A 21,217-nucleotide genomic window follows, 5' to 3' on the forward strand; every position below is an offset into this window, starting at 1 on the left:
TTGTCCACTTAATTATAGACGGATTTTCCGTCTATAATCATTTCCCACGAAAAAAATTAATTTTTCGACAGAATTATCGACGGATTTCTTTTTCCGTTTGTAATTTATGCTAATTCATTTTTTTATTTTTCAACAAAAAATCTCTCTGAAATTCCGTCTGTATTTTCATGGGATAAAATCTGTCGAAAATATCTGTCTGTAATAACTAATATTCTAGTAGTATTATTGTTTAAATAATTTTTTTAAAATGAACTTAATTAAACTGTTTATCTAAACTGAGTTTAAGTCTTATTGTTAGTTTAGATTTTGCTTTTAAGTCTTATAAAATGTATAGTATGCTCATTATGTCTATGCTTATAGGTTTTGGAAGTTTGATGTAGTATACCCAGGCTGCAAATGACACAATTATCCTAATAATAATTGATGAAACCAAACGGTGATAATATATATAGACTTTAGATTCATGACTAGTCAAACCTAACCCTATTAATTTTACATTCCTTATGGACACCGTACCGATGAAGATCAGATAGCATGGCACTATAGTACAGTGTGTGCATAACTCTTAACAACGTATTCATTTTAGATCAATTTTGTTAGTTTGGAACAATAAAATGATGAACATTCTATTTGCACATTGCAGAATTAACATAAAACACTAACTTAGCTTGAAGAGACAATCAACAAGTACAACTGAAAGGGCGCATGTGTTGACGTAACATAAAGAACAGGCCAAGCTAAGCTAAACTTAATTTAATTGAGCTTACATGTACCAATTAAGCAACAACGCAAGCAAGCATGGATGCAGTCCGTCAGTTCTCCTCTATCTATGTAATTCTAGAACTGAATTCCTTGAAGAGCATTCATGGTTCTTAACTTGTTATACACGGCATGCCACCCGGCCTGCGTGGGGTGCACCAGATCCCAAAAGAAGGCTGATTTGGGATCGTCGCAAACCCTATACATCTTCACGTTATTCTCATCCACACTCCCACATGAATACTTGCTGTTTACGCCAACGCAGCACGGCCGCAACTGGTTCTGGATGTTGTGCGTCGTAGGGTGGTTTAGGACGGACATGAAGCTGTCGTAGAGGTTGAGAACCGCGAAGGACGACGACCACGATTGGTTCAAATTGGTAACTGCTTGGTTCAAGAGGTTGTTGTGGAAAGCCACCAAGGTGTTGGAAGAGGCGTTGCATTGTTGGAAGGACGAGAAGGCTGTGACCTGAGGGAGGCATCCAAGGGGTTGGAGGCTGCCAACTATGATCTTCTTTACCCCCAATGCTTTGATCCGCATCAGATTCCTTGTTGTTTGATTCACCACTGACGCCACGAAATATGGTAGACCCTGGAACAAGTGCCAGTGTCCCCAAATCAGATTATGTTAACCAAAAAGCCTTAAACAATAAACAAAAATATATACTTAATAATACTCTCACTTAAAAAATAGTGTAAATTACTTTCTTGACTTATTTAATACAATTAATTCTTTTTACGCAAAGAATCATTACTTCCAAATTCTACTAGAATCAAATCCCACAAAACTTTCTATTGTTATATCTATAATTATATAATTTTTTTTAAATAAAAACTTCAAACTCTTATATTATTGACTCTAAAATTAGTCCCAAATCACCATAGCATATTTTATAAAAGAAATCTAATAATCTCAAATTCAATCGGTCTCAATTTATTAAAAATAAAAAAATTCAAAGTGTGAAAATAAAAAAATAATAAATAATAAATAGTCTCAATTTGTTACGTCGATTATAGACGTTATATATTTTAAATAATAGATATTATATTTATGAAATTTTGAATGTTGAGTTAGAGATATTTTAACAATTTTTATACAACTCATTTTTTCAAGTGGAAATAATTTTTGATAGCCAAAGCTAAATGGGATGTGATAATTTTAAGAATATTTAGAGTGCTATCAAAAATAAAATGCGACAAGGACGTCTGTGCAATAGGAAAGGGAGAATGTCACGATAAATTTTAGAATGTTAGATTTAGCGGTGTTTGTATAATTTTTTGGAGAGTTTGAGAATGCTCTCAATGGTTTTGGAATATTTTAGAATGCTCTAGAAGGTCGCAAAATATCCTAGAAGGTTTTAGAAGACTCTGAAAGGTCATAAAATATTCTAGAAGAGTGTGGATGTATATAGAAGTATAAAGAGTAATATATAGAATAATCTAGAAATATTTAAAAAAAATGTGATAGGATAGATATTTGTAGTGAAGATTCTGTATGATCAATCTGGACCGATTAGATTTAATCTTAACTATCCATTGAGGAGGTGAATTGCTATAAATAGGGGGTGAGAGTTAGATTTTAGAGTATAAGTCATTTGTAACAAACACTTGAATAATAAAGTATTTTTTTTTTACCAAAGCTTCATTTCTCTTATGTTCTTAGCTCTCTTCTTAAATATTGAATGTTAGGTTGATTTAGTATTAACTCAAGAGATTAAGTAAATTCGAGCGTCAACACTATAAGGTTGGAGTGTGTTTAAAGTTGTGACAGTGTAGATAGGGTTGGAAGTGAGTCGAGTTGAGTTAAGTTAGACTAAGCTCAAGCTCAACTCACAAAAATTGAGCTTGGCTCACGACTCGACTCATTAACAATTGAACCTATTTCTTAAGCTCAAACTCGGCTTATCGAAAACTTACTAGCTGGCTCGAACTGACTCAAATAATAGGAACATAATCGATAATTCTATATTAATAAATTATAACTTATATATTTTAAAAAATCAATTTTATATATTGTTTATCTATCAATAATTTATAAATTTTTTATTTATATCCTACATCAAAATTATATATAAAAATAAATATAAAATTTTAAATAATTAAGATCATTAAAATATATATATATATATATATATCCTATATGCATTTAATTTATACTTTTAATATTATACATATACATATGAAATATATATATCGAGCTATTAAAAATCGAATTCGAATTAGCTCATATACTACCTTAACTTACTTCCAGCCCTAAGTGTACATCATAATTATTAAATTGGGCTCAATCAACTAAATAATATCAAAAATAAAAAAAAATTAATTATTTTAGATTAAATTTTATTAATTACCAAATATTACTATAGAGAATCTTACAAGGCAGAATATGTAAAAGGTATTCACATATCAATTGAATGGAGCATTTCTTTTGTTGAATTTTATTTCTTAGTTATTTTTTGGATAATTATTCATATAAAAATATTTTTATTAAAATAATAACTTAAAGATATATGTATTATGTCAAATAATTTAACTAAATATATTAAATTGTTTTTTGGTAGATAACTATTGTCTTTACGAAAAATGCTTTTACGTAAAGAGTAGTTATGTGATTAGAAATTAAATGAGCTTTATTATATTTATGTTATAACTTATAATACATCAATAATGTTGAAAAAAGAAAGGATTAGTAATGTTTTAGAGATAATAATATAAAAATGTTTTATTTACTTTAATATTTATAATTTTATATATGTAAGATTTATAGTTATATATTTATTATATTTTTTTTGGTNTATTCAATTATCTTCAAATGTTTTTATAATAAAAATAAATGGATTTTTTAAATTAATTAATTATGGTAATATCTATTAGGTAGTTTTTGAAAACTTAATATACAAAATAGGTAATACTATATTTATTGTTTTTGAGGAAAAATTAGCTAATAATATTTAAAAATATTTGCTAAAAATATATTATTTAACTATTAAGCTAAAGATATTAGATTATTGACTAAAATTAATAGCCAATATAAAATAAAATTACTAGTTCTTGAATTTTTTTATAAAAAATAATAATCTATTAATATATCGCAATATAAATAAACGAGAAGGGTTATAGGATCATTAAAATTTATTAATTTTGGTGATCAATTATTAAAAGTGTAAATTGAAGTATGTTATTAAATTATTAGACTAAAAGAATAGGATTAATGCTAAAAATGATCATCAAAAAGAATAAATTCCGATAAACTACATCTAGTATTTTGTTAAATAAAATAGAATAAAAATTTCTCATTTATTTTATAAAAATATGTTTATATAAAGATAATTTGTTATGTGGCGGAGGCTTTGAAGCTAATGTCGCCAAGAGAGAGTAAGTTTACCTGAGGAGAGGCATGAGTGGCAAGGTAGTGACTATAGTCGTTACCAGCAACAGAGACAAGAGCGATGGAGTTGGTGAGATCAGAAGCGGTGTAGAGTCCGTCGTGGATGAGTTGCTCCAACAATTGGATCTGTGTGGTCATGTTGGGCCCTGGAGTAGACGTGTCAAATACGCCAGTTCCACCCACTGCAAAGTTCATGCCGTACTTCAGCTGCTGCGCCATTTGCTTCCGAAATCTGTATGGCACAGGTGTTTTCACTCCCAGGTACTTAGCTGCACCGCAACCATGCATGTCCATCACAAAAACACAGTAACACACACACAATTAAAGATAGGATAAAAATAGGATACATATTATAAAATCAAATAATATATAAATTAAAAATTAATCATCAAATTTGACAATTAGTTATTATATATTTATGTATCTATATATATTGTTTAATTTATTTTTAATATGTATTTCGTATTTTAAAATATATTTTATACTAATAATTAATTTTATAGTTAATTTTTAATATATACTTTGATGTGATTGTTATAAAGTAATAAAACTGAAGAAGTAAAGCTTGTTTCTGTGAGCTTATTTTAATTCATATTAAAAAAAAGTTGTACAAAATATTTAACATGGTTGGAACTTAGCTACACGTCGGTTGAACAGTGTTTGAGAATGTAAACTTATGAATAAAAAAAATAAAGTATTAAATTGGTCCTCTATGTTTGAGCGTAATTCTGTTTTGATCTTTAAGATTTAAAGTATCCTATTTGAATCTAAAAAAATTTCATTTAGCATCAATTTAGTCCCACAGTGAGATCAAAGTTGAATAATTAACAGAATGTCCTACATAACAACAGTACAAGAATAAAATGGATAATATGGAGAACAAGTACAAATTCCAGAGGCACAAAATCAATCGTTGATGCATCAATACGTTTATTTATCATTCTTTTTAGTTCTAAAGAAAATATTTTATTTATATTATAAGAAAAATAATAAATAAATGTATTGATGTATCAACGGTTGATTTTGTGGCTCTGAAACTTGTACTTGTTCTTCAGATTATCAATTTTGTTCTTATATGTTGTTACGTAGGACATTCCGTTAATTATTTAAGTTTGACCTCACTGTGTGGGACTAAATTAATATTAAATGAAACTTTTTTTGAATTCAAATAGGACATTCTAAACCTTAAAGACTAAAACAGAATTACACCCAAATAAAGGGGAACAATTTAATACTTTACCCATTACAAAATTTACCTTTTTGTGTGAAGATGTTTTAAACATAAAAATATTTAGAAATCGTTATAAAACCAATTTTTTAATCCTCTTGATATGTAAAGATGATCCCAAAACTTATGAAATTTAGGGCCTGTGTCAGACCTTTCACCCCTTAAAATATGTGAACCAAATGTCTATGGTTTTTGTAACTAAAAAATAATAGTGGAGAGATTGATATCGTTAATGGGCGCGGATTAATGGGTACGTCAGCGCCATTCCTTAGAATGCTTTAGTTTAGAAATTGATGTTGTAAAGCCTGTAAAGGACGACTGATAATAAAAGCTAAAGGTACCTTGGGATATGAAAAAATAAAGAAGGATATCCCAAGAGCCAAAGGTGTATCACTAGTGCTAAGAAATATATTTGCAGTTAGTGCAGAATCATATATTCGTAACAATCATTAATGTCATTAACAATTACTGTACCATATATTAATCTCCCCATAGGAACAATCCGCACTCTAATTAAAACCTACGGCACATTTTAAACAGCAATTTATTTGTCAATCATCATGTCAGTATGGGTAAAATACGATCAGAGGACATAGTAATTCGAAAACACGATGACTAATAAAGACCTGAAAAGGGGACCGCCAATGGGAAAAAGAGCGATGACTAATTGATTTCCAATAGAAACGATAAGACAAAAGCGTTCTGGGTCCAATAGCTTGGTGTCACGCGAGAAAGCAAAGAAAGAAAACGTACATGCTTCTAATAATTCATTATGATTATGGAAAAGGAGAAATATAGGTAACGCAGAAAAGAATGTGCTAGGTAAACCATCAAAACAGAGTTAAAATAACAAATATATAAAAATAAAAAGGGAAAAATAAAAGTTGACACAAAGAACCACAATAATATAATGGGGTAATTTTTTTTTCATAGCAAAAGAAAGAACAGCACGACGTTGGAATAGAGTGGAGACTGAACGTGAAAAGGAAAAGTGGGAAGCCAGCAGAGAAAGAACCCCACCATCACACAGCTTCCAAGTTCTAATATCGATAATAAAGAGTACTAATATATGCTAGCATTAGCAAATTAAAGCGCCATTTAGTATACTATATATTTACTTTATATTAAATGATGCTAAGCAGACCAAAAAGCAAAACTTTTGTTGGGAAAGAAAGCTAAAGATAAAATAATAAGCAACAATCATATATATGTTGAAAAAGAAGTAAGCACCACTTGTAGTTATTTTTGCAAGGATTTCTTTTTTTTTTCTTTAAGCTTATCACTTTATTACCCTAAAATAATGTTATGTGAGTTTAAGTCGTACATTAATTATATTATAATGATAAAGTAATAAGCACAACATACCAATGTAGTCGGTGAGGACCCTTCCGTCGGAGAATCGACCGGCTGGCTTGCCGGGAAAGGTGATGCCGTAGGGGTCTTTCCATGAATTGGAGAGACTTTTTCTGATGTTGCCGGTGTCAGCATATGAGTCTCCAAAAACGAAGAGTTTCTTGGTTGGTTCACAGAGTTGGGGATTTTGAAGGCTATTATTAGCCTCTGCTTGCATCCTTTGTCCTAAAGAATAATAACGAGTTAAGAAAAAAGGAACCAGTATATAGCGACATATATAAATGCTTTGTATATTTGTTTTTATTTGCTTATACCTGAAAGAAATAGAATTAAGAGAAGAGAGAGGAGGGGGAAGAGTTGCTTGTGTAGTGATAAGTCCATCATAGTATGGAGGTAGTGATGAAGTAAAGTCAAATATGTTTTGAGGGAGGTAACAGAGGCGAGAGCAGAGGAAGAAGTGAGGGAGGTACGTGCTATGTATACTTGAAAGATGAAAGTTAGTAGGTGCTAGCTGAGACTCGGAGATGGAAATAAACCCATGGACATGCCTTTTATAGTGAGTGGCAAATGTGAGTCTCCATATTTGAAGTATAGTGACTAGTGAGGGAAATCAATTTTAATATGGAAAAAACATAAAGGGTTATACATTATTTTTGTTTAAATAGAAAATATATGTGTAAATTTAAAAATATATTTATCAATTGACAGATCTAGAAAATTTATGTTAGGGACAAAAATAATATACATTACTATAAAAAGATATATTAATTCAAATTTAAAAAAATAAAAATACACATTAATTACTCGAATAAAAAAAGTAGCTTTCTTTTGAAGTATTTTTCATTGTTATTTTTAAAAATAAAAAATATATATTTTAAATTAGTAAATTGATCAATTGACTTTAAAAATTTACATGCAACATAGTTACCTATAATAAAATAGAACAAAAGATAAACAAATAAATAATAAGAATTACTAAATTGTGAATAAAATAAAACATATAAATTTATGACGAGAATAAAAAAATTAGATTAATACTTAAATTATAATTGTTTGAATTAAACTTTGCAATTGAAAATATAAAAAAGAGAAACAATGAAATTGAAAGATACATAGAGTCATAGAGAGTTATATAAAAAAAATAGAGAATTTAAAATTTATATTTTGATGAAGAGAAGATGAACCACCACTACTAGAAAATGAATAGAAAAAAGGAAGTTGAAAATATGAAACTAAGAAGAGGGTTTAAGAGAATAAAAGAGTGGTGACGGCTGGGATTTGAGAATGGGAGAAGATTAGGTTAACTAATAGTTAAAATGATAGAAAGATAAAATGGGTTTGAGACTTTAAATAATTGGGCCAAGTTTATTTGTAACGGGGTCATTTAAAATTTAAAATGGAGACATATTATATAAGGTAATTTACTTGAATAAAATAAAAGAGAGAAACGATTACAATTCCTTTACTTACGTATTCTGATTCATTATTATGTAAACCGTGATAAGTTATCACGTTTTACTATTTATACATAAATCGTGGCAGGTAAGCACGGTTTATGTATGAGACGCAATGTGTATAAACCGCGGTAAGTAACCACGGATTATGAAGAGAGAATTTTGACCATAAAATCCTCTTACTTGCCACGATTTATGAAGGAATATATAAATGCAAAAACTTTTGTTACGGTTTATGAAGAGAAAATTTCTATAAATATGAGTGAGATGATAACAATAATAATAATACTGATAATAACAATAATAACAATAAAAATAAAAATAATAATAATAAAGATAATAACAATGATAATAATAATAATACTAATAATAACAATAATAACAATAATAATAATAATAAAACAATTTGAATTGTATTAATATATTTTTTAAAATAATATGATTATATTTATTTAAATTTAAAAAATTTTAAAATAATAAGAATATGTTTATTTAAAATATTAAAATTTAAAATTTTAAATAAACCTACTTATATTAATTTTAAATTTTATTTAAAATAATATTAATATGTTTATTTAAATTAAAAAATTAAAATAATAAGAGTACATTTATTTAAAAAAATTTAATTTAAAAATAATATAAGCGTATTTATTTGTTAGTTAAAAATTAACAATCGTTATTTTTTTAATCGAATAAATATAATTTAATCATATGAGTACAATAGTAAAAAAAATCATATGAGTACAATAATACGAATACATATAATTTTATAAATTATTAATTTAAATTATGTCTATTTAAATTTTAAATTACAAACTAATAAAAATTTTATAATATAAAATTCTAATTATTTATATAAAATTAAATTAAATAAAAAATAAAAATATACTAATATAATTTAAATCGTATTAAAACGTAAATAAGTTTACTGAGTCCATAAATAAATAAAAAATCTGATTAACATTGAACTGATCCAATATATTAGATAATTTTATTTTTAAATAATTTTTAATTTAATCTTGGTTAAAAAAATTATATAGTAAACAATTAACTACAATTTTTCAATTTAAATTAGTCAATTTATTTTTAAAATAAGATACGGTGAAACATCAAACATCATAGCTATCATCAATTGGTTTTTTAATTAAATCATTTGTATAAAATAAACCGATTTTTTAAACCAAATAGTAACACGTGTCATCCATCCAAAAACAACTTCATGTGAAGTCGACTGCAGGTGAGTTTCCATAGTAACTTAGGGGATTTTATGCTCATAAACTGTGAGAACCTAGCACAATTTTCACCTACTTTATTCATGCATAATCCGTGGTTACTGTGGTTTATGTACATTTTTTCTTATTTATAAATCATGTTTACCTGCCACGGTTTATATATAAATAGTAAAACTGTGGTAACTTTCTACGATTTACGTAATAATAAATCAGGACACATAAGTTAAGGTATTGCCATTATTATATTTGAGTAAATATTTCTTCCTTTCATTTTGTTCAAGTAAAATACTCTATTATATATGTATATTTTAAAAAAAAAATTGAAATAAGAGTGGGGCAAGTGCCCCTATAATACAACATAGGTGCGTCCCTAGTATTGACTATAATTCTATAAGGCAAAATTAATAGCACAATTAGTTAGTTTTTGTTTTTAGAGGCTGAAATTAGAATTAAAAAAATAGAATTTAATATGGTATTTGATAGTTAGAGATTGAAATTAAAATTTTAATTTCGAAATATAAAATTCCAATGCTTTAGTATCGAAAAAGTTTAGGGGCCAGCAGTTTTATTAAATTTTGGCCAGCATGTAACCAGCAGAAAAAGGTGAGCCATTGGATGAAATCTCACACCAATCTCACACCATCAAATCATCATTGATGGCTAGTTGATGGCTAACAATCACAAAAATTGCTGGCCCCCTAGCATTGCTCCTTTAGTATTTTTAGAAAGTAGAGTCACAAGGTACTGAAATTTCTAAAATCGAGGATCGAAACTTTAATAATATTTTTTTAATAACTAAGAATATTTTGGTAAATATTCTCATTTTATATTTATATTTATCTTGAATCAAATAGGATATTAAAACAAAACTTAATTATGTACATACATTTTATACCAAACATAATACAAAGACTTAATTTAATTTCAGTCTATTTTTTTCAATTTCTGTCTTTCAATCTCAGTCTCTCTTTCAAACACAATATTAATGTCTGCACCCCAACCATTTCATAGCAAATAATGTCCTCATTTATCTCTTATTATACATTAACTTTAAAATATAAATAAAAAGATATTTTTATTTAATTCAAATAAATTATAAAAAAACAAAGATAAGATTAAAAATCATAATTTTATATTTTAGTTCAAATTCAAATAAATCTTCTCTTTTTTATCTAAGAAAAATATATAAAATTATGAAAATTTTAGAAAAATTATACTCATGAGGATAGAATAAAATTTGAGATAGAAGATATGAGTATCAGACGATAACCATTTTGTTTTTATTCCGAGTAGATCCACCACTTAAACTATATACTTCTTGAGAAGAATGATAGAAAAGTATCAGAATAACAAAAAGAATCTAAATATAGTATTTTTCAATCAGGAAAAAAAACATATGATGGGATACCAAAAGAAGTTTTGTTAAAGGTTTTATAAACCAAGAGAATAAGAATTGCATATATTTGTGCAATTAAGAATATGTACAATGGAATTACAATTAGGATAAAAACTCAAGGTGGTGTAATAGAAGAGTTTTTTCTATAGGACTATACCAAAGGTTATCTATCTCTAAATTCACATCTTTTCACATTGATTTAAGAAGTACTTACTAAGTATATTCAGGAGCTTGTACCATGTTGCATGCTTTTGCCAATGACATTGTCCTTATGGAAGAATCCAGAGAGGATTCAAATAAGAAGTTAGATTTGTAAAAAGATACTTTTTTGGTATATAATTTGTTCATCATAAATCGCAATAAGATGGAATATATGGATATAAATTTAGTCCACTGAGAAGAAATACTAATACATAAGTAAAAATTAGAAAAAGTATTCTACCACATTAAAGAGTTTCAAGTATATTAGGTATATTATAGAGGAAAATGAAAAAATGAAGAGGATATAAAACATACTATCTAAGTAGATTGGTCAAAATAAAGGAGCATGTTTAGTTTTATATGTGACAAAAGGGTGGATACCTCTTCAACTTAAAGGTAAAGATTATCGCATTGTTATTTAACCAGCTATATTATATGGAACAGATTGTTCAGCAGCAAATGGCGAGTATGAACATAAGTTAAGTGTGGTAAAAATGAAAATGTTGATATGAATGAGCGACACACATATATAGAGAAAATAAGAAATGAAGATTTATATAATGAAGAAATTTCAATAAGCCTATTATTGAAAGGATAATAGAAACTTGTCTAAAGTAGTTTAAGTATGTGAAAAGAAGAGCATAATCTTATCTATATAGTCGATTTTATCCAGCAAAATAAAATTTTATTGTTGTTTGATTTATCAATTTAAAACAAAGTTGTTAATGATCTCATAAAATTTATTACAAATCTCACATTAATTCATTAACGTCTAAGAACTTACCATCGAATTTGTTTATTTTTATAAAGTGTCTCTAAATAGATAGTTTTTCAAAAAGCGTAAGAAACCTATGAGCAGGGACACTTTACTGAGTTGTTATGTTTACATATTGAACACGACACTCATCGATATTCGTTCGACACACGTGTCTGCTGTATCCAATCGTATCCTAATAAAAAATAAAGAATTCTTTTTCAAACACGCTTGTACGCACCTAAATACTATTACGTATGAGCATGTTCAATCTTATTCTTAACATGTATTCTTAAAATGAATTTAGAAACAATATATATTATTATCTATTAAAATAAAAATATTTTAACTACTTTATAAAATTAAAAGAAGACACTAAAATAGTTAAAAAATTATTTTTTTATTTTAATATTAATAAAATATTATTATAATTTATCTTAAAGAATACTTTATATACATTTTATATATATGTCGTGTCCTTTTATTTTATAAGATTTTAAAATTTATGTGTCCTGTATTGTATCGTATCGTATCATATCCTATGTTCGTGTCAATGTCCGTACATCTTAGATTCATAGTAAAAGACCAAACATGAGATTTTCAGAATTTATCAAATTATAATGATATAACACTTGAAAATTTGAAGTAAAATAATAAATGTCTCAGCCTAATAATTTGGTGTTATACCCTAAATCTCTAATAATTCGTTATTTCAAGCATGTTTTTAGATATGTTTATAAGCATTGGTGAAAAAATAAAAAACAGAAAAACAAGCATTAAAAATAAGACAAAAGAAATATAAAGTCTGTCCCGGAAAAAATTTTGCCACATTGGATCTATCAAATAAGCGGATTGAATTTGCAAATTTTGTTTCCAGATCTATTAATCGATCCTATCAAATATGTTATCCAAATTTAGATACGAATCTAATTCACAAATTGAACGCGTCCGATCAATTTTCGGACACCGCAATTTTCAAGGGTACGAGGGCGTGGACTGCTTCATTTCATTATTTTTTTGGTGACTTCTTTATTTCATTATTTGACATAAAATCAACTCCTTTTGATTAAGAGTTGCGAATTACGAGAAAAATTTAAGCATTAACAGAAGGTATTGTTTTTGTTTTCAGTATTTTTAGCTAATTAATAATATATTTTTAATTTATATTTTTAAATATTATTAACTAATTATTAATTAAAAATAATAAATTTTGTTATTTTTTAATAATTTTTGTGAATTAACTGAGCCAAAATCATTTAGATGTAATTATTATTTTTAAAATTTAATTTTAGTGTATTATTAAATGTAAAGCAATTTTATACCGCCGCTTGCTTTGATAAAATTTTTATTTTTTAAAAATAGTTTATAAAAACTAATTTTTAAAAGTTGCATCATTTATAGTTGATAAATTAAATTAACAATAATTTTTAATAAGTACGAATAAATAATAATTACATTTGGTAAAATAATTTTTAAAATTTAAAAATATTATAATAAGCATAAATATAAGTTAAATTTAGAAGTTAATTAATGTATAAAATTATACAATTTCGCTATATATCCAACTTTTTTGACAATTAAATTCAATCAAATTGGTTCAAACCTAATAAAAATTAGTTTCATTAATGAGAGCGTGTAAACACCCTCCAACTCCCAACGGCATTGCGCGCTTCTTCTTTGCATTCTTTTTTTTCTTTGCACTCCTTCCTCTTCTTTGCATTCATTCTTCTTCTCTGCATGCAGCTATTGTGTTTTTTTCTTTTTTTTTTATTTTTTGGTAATTTTTTGCAGCAATATGTATATATTTTTTTGTTTGATTTTTTTTATTTTTATTTTTGTTAAGAGGGTAAAATAAAAAATTATGAGAGACAAGAAAAGAAGAAGATGATGATGATAACGAAGAAGAGGATGAGGAGTTTAACTTATTAGAAAATAATACGAAATTTCTTAACAATAACACTGAAATTTTTTAATTTTGACACCGAAATTTAACTATACAAAAACACAGCCAAAGAGAAAGAGGAGAAATTCTGAATTGTTATTCTTACTTTTTCTTAGGAGTATTGCTTCTCATATTAGACTTGAATAAACATGTATTATAATCTTATTTAATTGAATGGATATAAATAGTAAATTGCATACTAAAAGATCACAAAATAGTACTGAAATTACTTGAATGAACATGTTTGTATTATGTTGTAATTTTATTTAGTTGAATGGACGTAGGTTCATACTTATTGGATTAAATTCTTACCAAAAACAAAAAAATATCGAAATTTCTTAATTTTGACACCAAAATATTACTATAAAAATACAAAAATTTCTTAATTTCAACACCAAAATTTTGTTACAAACACATAAATATTTTCTTATACTACTTCAATGAGAGTTTTTTTTTCTTCTCCTACTTACTAACTAAAGATAATAAGAAAGAATATTCTAATTTAATGTTTTATTCTTGTTAGGTAATCATGATAATCAAAATAACGAAGAACAAGAGGAGGATGAATTGTTGTTTTAAATTGTTATTTTTACTTTTTTTTAATAGTATTACTTCTCATATTAGATTTGAAGAACATGTATTATAATCTTATTTAATTGAATAAATGTAAAAGGTAAATTGCATACTAATAAAAGATCATAAGATAATACCGAAATTACTTCAATGAACATGTTTGTATTAGAATATCATAATTAGAGGATAAAATCAGAAAAAAATCAATGTAATTTATTAGGATATTATTTTATAATTAGCATACTCATTAATATACTCTTAGTCTATATATTGGTAAGAATCTTGTAATCACAAGAGAAAATATAACAAATGATAATTTTTTAAATAATTCTTCTTTTCTTTCCTAAACTCTTTGTACCATGGTAACATGGTATCAGAGTAGAGTTAGGTTCTAAGAACACAAAATCAACTATTTCTGACAAATTGACATTACAAATTACAAATATGCTACACAACAGTCTTGGAATGTGATCATCACAAACTAATTTGACAATTTGTCAATTGGTTTCAAATTAAATGGAGATAATTATCTATTATGGGCAACTCTGATGAAAAAAGTAATTGGTGGAAGAAAAAAGAAGAAACACATAAAAGAAAACTGTTTTAAGATTGTGGGTTATCCCGATTGGTGGAAAAATAATCCAAAGTCATAGAGAAATCAAAGTAAGGGAACTGCCGCTGTGAGCACCCCAGAGGTCACCAACAGTAGTGGCGAGGTGAGAAGAGAGGAAGCAAGTCGCGATGGTAAGGCAGCAGCGGTGGTAAGGGCAAGGACTACTTAACTCCTTGGCTGCTCAGCCCAGGCCATGACTCAATATGAAAGGGAGACCTAAAATCAAAATTCAATTAAAAAATAAATTAATAGATTTTCGATTGTGGGACTATCGATACTATGACTCAGGACCTCCATGATTTTAACAGCTTGACTATACCCTCTGGTGGACGAAATTGTGATTTGCCCTCTTTGTATTTGCATGAGATTTATTTAATGGCTCTTTGGCATATGTGATCACAACTACGTTCAACTTAACCAGCAAGTGTACTGGGTCATCCAAGTAATACCTTACGTGAGTAAGGGTCGATCCCACAGAGATTGTTGGTATGAAACAAGCTATAGTTGCCTTGTAAATCTCAGTTAGGCAGATTAAATTGATTTATGATAGGTTCGAAAATAAATAATGAACAGAAAAAAATAAAATAGGATAGAAATACTTATGTAAATCAATAGTGGAAATTTCAGATAGGCGTATGGAGATGCTGTGCTCCTCTTGTATCTCTACTTTCTTATTACATTCATCCAATCCTTCTTACTCCTTTCCATGGCAAGCTGTATGTAGGGCATCACCATCATCAATGGCTACTTTTCATCCTCTCGAGAAAATGGTCCTATGCGCTGTCACTGCACGGCTAATCGTCTGGAGGCATCACCCTTGTTGATAGCTACATCCCATCCTCTCAGTGAAAATGTTCCTATGCTCTGTCACAGCACGGCTAATCATCTGTCGGTTCTCAATCAGGTTGGAATAGAATCCCTTGATTCTTTTGCGTCTGTCACTAACGCCCAGCCTTCAGGAGTTTGAAGCTCGTCACAATCATTCAATACCAGAATCTTACTCGGAATACCACAGACAAGGTTAGACTTTCCGCATTCCCGGAATCCTACTCGGAATACCACAGACAAGGTTAGACTTTCTAGATTCCCATGAATGCCGCCATCTATCTAGCTTATACCACGAAGATTCTGTTGGGGAATCTAAGAGATATGCGCCCGGCCTAAGGTAGAATGAAAGTGGTTGTCAGTCACGCGCGTTCATAAGTGAGAATGATGATGAGTGTCACGGATCATCACATTCATCAAGTTGAAGTGTAACGTATATCTTGGAATAAGAATAAGGAGAATTGAATAGAAAATAATAATAATTGTATTGAAACTTGAGGTACAGCAGAGCTCCACACCCTTAATCTATGGTGTGTAGAAACTCCACCGTTAAAAATACATAAGTGAAAGGTTCAGGCATGGCCGAATGGCCAGCTCCCCAAAACGTGATCAATGGCCTCCTAAGATGAAGAATAAAACAAAACTGAGACCAAAGATGAAACGTGGTCAAAAGGCTACTAATACACTAGTAAAAAGTCTTATTTATACTAAACTAGCTACTAGGGTTTACATGAGTAAGTAATTGATGCATAAATCCACTTCCGGGGCCCACTTGGTGTATGCTTGGGCTGAGCTTGATCTATCCACGAGCTGAGGCTTTTCTTGGAGTTGAACGCCAAGTTATAGCGTGTTTCTGGCGTTCAACTCCGGGTTGTGACGTGTTTCTGGCGTTTGACTCCAGACAGCAGCATGTACTTGGCGTTGAGCGCCACTTTATGTCGTCAATTCCCGAATAAAGTATAGACTATTATATATTTCTGGAAAGCTCTGGATGTCTACTTTCCAACGCAGTTGAGAGCGCATCATTTGGAGTTCTGTAGCTCCAGAAAATCCATTTTGAGTGTAGAGAGGTCAGATTCCAACAACATCAGCAGTCCTTTTGTCAGCCTTTTTCAGAGTTTTGCTCAAGTCCCTCAATTTCAGCCAGAAATTACCTGAAATCACAAAAAAACACACAAACTCATAGTGAAGTCCAGAAATGTGAATTTAACATAAAAACTAATGAAAACATCCCTAAAAGTAGCTTGAACTTACTAAAAACTACCTAAAAACAATGCCAAAAAGCGTATAAATTATCCGCTCATCACCCTCAAAAGCCCATATTGAAACAGCTAGTGGAGAATTAATTGATGTTAAAGGAGGAGGCTCCATTACTTTTTCAGAAGAATTGAAACTAAAAAATTGCCTCTATGTCCCTGCACTATCATCAAAATTATTGTCTATTAGTCAAGTAACAAAGGAACTAAATTGTGTGGTACTCATGTACTCTACTTTTTGTCTTTTACAGGACACTCTTACGAATGAGATCATTGGGCGTGATATTGAGCGAGAAAGCCTTTCTACGTTGATGAAGTAGCATACCAGGGTCATGCCATGCTTGCTCACGGAACTGTTACTAGGCAACTTTTGTTATGGCACAGGCGTCTCGGACATCCTTCATTTGGGTACCTCAAGTTTTTATTTCCTAGTCTTTTTACAAGTAGCACTAAACTCCTCAAATGTAAAACTTGTACTCGTGCAAAAAATCACAGAGTTTCATTTTCTCTAACCAACATTAGAGTCAATTCCAGTTTTTCTCTAATAGACTCTGATGTGTGGGGTGCAGCTCCTATTTTCCATAATAATTTTTAATATTTTGTGTTATTTGTGGACGATTTCTTTCGCATGACTTGGGTATATTTTATAAATCACAAATCGAAAGTGCCTGATAAATTCTTTGCATTCCACCAAACGATTCAAACTCAATTAAACAAGAAAATCCAAGTACTTCGCCCAGATAATGGTGGAGAATTTATAAACCAATCAATGCGCAATTTTTTTTTTATAAAAAATGGTCTTATCTATCAAACTTCCTGCCCAAATACACCCCAACAAAATGGTGTGGCTAAGCTGCGAAATCATAAGTTACTTGAGATGACCCGAGCCATGATTTTTGATGCACAAGTTCCAAAAACCTTTTGGCTAGAAGCTATAGTAACCTCTGCCTACGTATTGAATCGCCTACCTACCCAAGTTCTCCACCACAAAACACCCTTACAAGTCTTGACTACTCAGACTCCAATCCCACTTATTCTAACCTTACCACCTCGAGTATTTGAATGTTCCGTCTTTGTCCATATCCCCAAAGTCAATAGAACCAAACTTGATCCTTGTGCAGAAAAATGTGTTCTCGTTGGGTATGCTACACACCAAAAGGGGTACAGGTGCTACAATCCAATCACTTGTCGTATTCATGTGACCATGGATTGTGATTTTTTAGAATCCAAATTTTACTTTAGCCGCCAACATGACACTCAGGGGGAGAATAATAATGAACCACCAAGTTGGCTAAATAACCTTTGTTGGCCAGAAACAGTTCAAACAGATCAAGTACATGGAGCCACCGAGCATACTTCACTCTCAACGTAGAAAATAAGTCGATACATACAACCAATGAAAGTCCTTTTGAGAATGTCAGACAAGAGGTAAGTGGTGCACGAAATTGTGATCTTTAATATTGGCTTCAACTTGGTATGCGCGTTTATAACTTAGCACTTTCTTCACAACCTCGCACAACTAACCAGCAAGTGCACTGGGTCGTCCAAGTAATAAACCTTACGTGAGTAAGGGTCGATCCAACAGAGATTGTTGGTATGAAGCAAGCTATGGTCATCTTGTAAATCTCAGTCAGGCGGATAATAAATGGTTATGGAGTTTTCGAATAATAATAATAAATAAACTGAAAATATAGATAGAAATACTTATGTAAATCATTGGTGGGAATTTCAGATAGGCGTATGAAGATGCTGTGCTCCTTCTGAATCTCTGCTTTCCTACTGCCTTCATCCAATCCTTCTTACTCCTTTCCATGGCAAGCTGTATGTAGGGCATCACCGTTGTCAATGGCTACATCCTATCCTCTCAGTGAAAAAGGTCCAAATGCTTTGTCACGGCATGGCTAATCATCTGTCGGTTCTCGATCATGTTGGAATAGAATCCCTTGATTCTTTTGCGTTTGTCATCACGCCCAACAATCGCGAGTTTGAAGCTCGTCACAGTCATTCAATCCCTGAATCCAACTCGGAATACCACAGACAAGGTTTAGACTTTCCGGATTCTCATGAATGCCGCCATCAATCTAGCTTATACCATGAAGATTCTGGTCAAGGAATCCAAGAGATATGCGCTCGGTCTAAGGTAGAACGGAAGTGGTTGTCAGTCACGCGTTCATAGGTGAGAATGATGATGAGTGTCACGGATCATCACATTCATCATGGTGAAGTGCAACGAATATCTTAGAACAGGAATAAACTGAATTGAATAGAAAATAGTAGTAATTGCATTGAAACTCTAGTTACAGCAGAGCTCCACACCCTTAATCTATGGTATGTTGAGACTCCACCGTTGAAAATACATAAGTGAAGGTCCAGGCATGGCCAAATGGCCAGCCCCCAAAATATGACATGAATTCGAAAATAGGGAGAAGGACCTATGGTCAAAAGACCGAATGGTCAAAAGACACTGAATACAATAGTAAAAAGTCCTATTTATACTAGACTAGCTACTAAGATTTACAGAAGTAAGTAATTGATGCAGAAATCCACTTCCGGGACCCACTTGGTGTGTGCTTGGGCTGAGCTTGAACTTTACATGAGCTGAGGCTTCTTTTGGAGTTGAACACCAAGTTGTAACGTGTTTTTGGCGTTCAACTCTGGTTCGTGACGTGTTTCTGGCGTTTGACTCCAGAATGCAGCATGGAACTGGCGTTGAGCGCCAATTTACGTCATCTAATCACGAATAAAGTATGGACTATTATATATTGCTGGAAAGCTCTGGATGTCTACTTTCCAACGCCGTTGAGAGCGTGCCATTTAAAGTTCTGTAACTCCAGAAAATCCATTTCGAGTGCAGGAAGGTCAGAATCCAACAGCATGAGCAGTCCTTTGTCAGCCTTTTATCAGAGTTTTGCTTAGGTCCCTCAATTTCAGCCAGAAATTACCTGAAATCACAGAAAAACACACAAAATCATAGTAAATTCCAGAAATATGAATTTAGCATAAAAACTAATGAAAACATCCCCAAAAATAGCTAGATTATACTAAAAACTATCTAAAAACAATGCCAAAAAGCGTATAAATTATCCGCTCATCACAACACCAAACTTAAATTGTTGCTTGTCCCCAAGCAACTGACAATCAATTAGGATAAAAAGAAGAGAATATACTATAAATCCCAAAATATCAATGAATATTAATTCTAATTAGATGAGCGGGACTTGTAGCTTTTTGCTTCTGAACAGATTTGGCATCTCACTTTCTCCATTGAAGTTTAGAATGATTGGCATCTATAGGAACTTATAATTTCAGATAATGTTATTGATTCTCCTAGTTAAGTTTGTTGACTCTTGAACACAGCTACTTTTATGAGTCTTGGATGTGGCCCTAAGCACTTTGTTTTCCAGTATTACCACCGGATACATAAATGCCACAGACACATAGCTGGGTGAATGATGAGCGGATAATTTATACGCTTTTTGGCATTGTTTTTATATAGTTTTTAGTAAGTTTAAGCTACTTTTAGGGATGTTTTCACTAGTTTTTATGATAAATTCACATTTCTGGACTTTACTATGAGTTTGTGTATTTTTCTGTGATTTCAGGTAAATTCTGACTGAAATTGAGGGATTTGAGCAAAACTATGAAGAAGGCTGACAAAAGGACTGCTGATGCTGTTGGAATCTGACCTCCCTGCACTCAAAATGGATTTTCTGGAGCTACAGAACTCCAATTGGCGCGCTCTTAATGGCGTTGGAAAGTAGACATCTAGGGCTTTCCAGCAATATATAATAGTCCACACTTTATTCGAAGAATGACGACGTAACTTGGCGTTGAACGCCAAGTACATGCTGCTGTCTGGAGTTAAACGCCAGAAAAACGTCATGATTTGGAGTTGAACGCCCAAAACACGTCATAACTCGGAGTTCAACTCCAAGAAATGCCTCAGCTCGTGGATTAATCAAGCTCAGCCCAAACATACACCAAGTGGGCCCCGGAAGTGAATTTATGCATCAATTACTTACTCATGTAAACCCTAGGAGCTAGTCTAGTATAAATAGAACATTTAACTATTGTATTAGATGTCTTTTGACCACGTTTCATCTTTGGTCTCATCTTTGGTCTCAGTTTTGTTTTATCCTTCATCCTAAGAGATCATTGATCAAGTTAGAGAGGGCTGGCCATTCGGCCATGCCTGAACCTCTTTTACTTATGTATTTTCAACGGTGGAGTTTCTGCACACCATA

At 30.5% G+C, this 21,217-nt stretch overlaps 1 protein-coding gene across 1 annotated transcript; it reads right to left on the reverse strand.

Moving 5' to 3' along the window:
* Nucleotides 1-637: 637 nt before the first annotated feature.
* On the reverse strand, nucleotides 638-7,346 carry LOC107493934 (GDSL esterase/lipase At5g03610). Its single transcript, XM_016114969.3, has 4 exons — nucleotides 7,042-7,346; nucleotides 6,740-6,952; nucleotides 4,144-4,415; nucleotides 638-1,350 (listed from the first exon to the last, which is right to left on the reverse strand). The coding sequence occupies exons 1-4, from the start codon at nucleotides 7,109-7,111 to the stop codon at nucleotides 838-840; spliced, it is 1,068 nt and encodes a 355-aa protein (XP_015970455.1). The 5' UTR covers nucleotides 7,112-7,346; the 3' UTR covers nucleotides 638-837.
* Between the last annotated feature and the right edge of the window lie 13,871 nt (nucleotides 7,347-21,217).

The sequence above is a fragment of the Arachis duranensis genome, chromosome 6, assembly GCF_000817695.3.
Source record: "Arachis duranensis cultivar V14167 chromosome 6, aradu.V14167.gnm2.J7QH, whole genome shotgun sequence".
NCBI lineage: Eukaryota > Viridiplantae > Streptophyta > Magnoliopsida > Fabales > Fabaceae > Arachis > Arachis duranensis.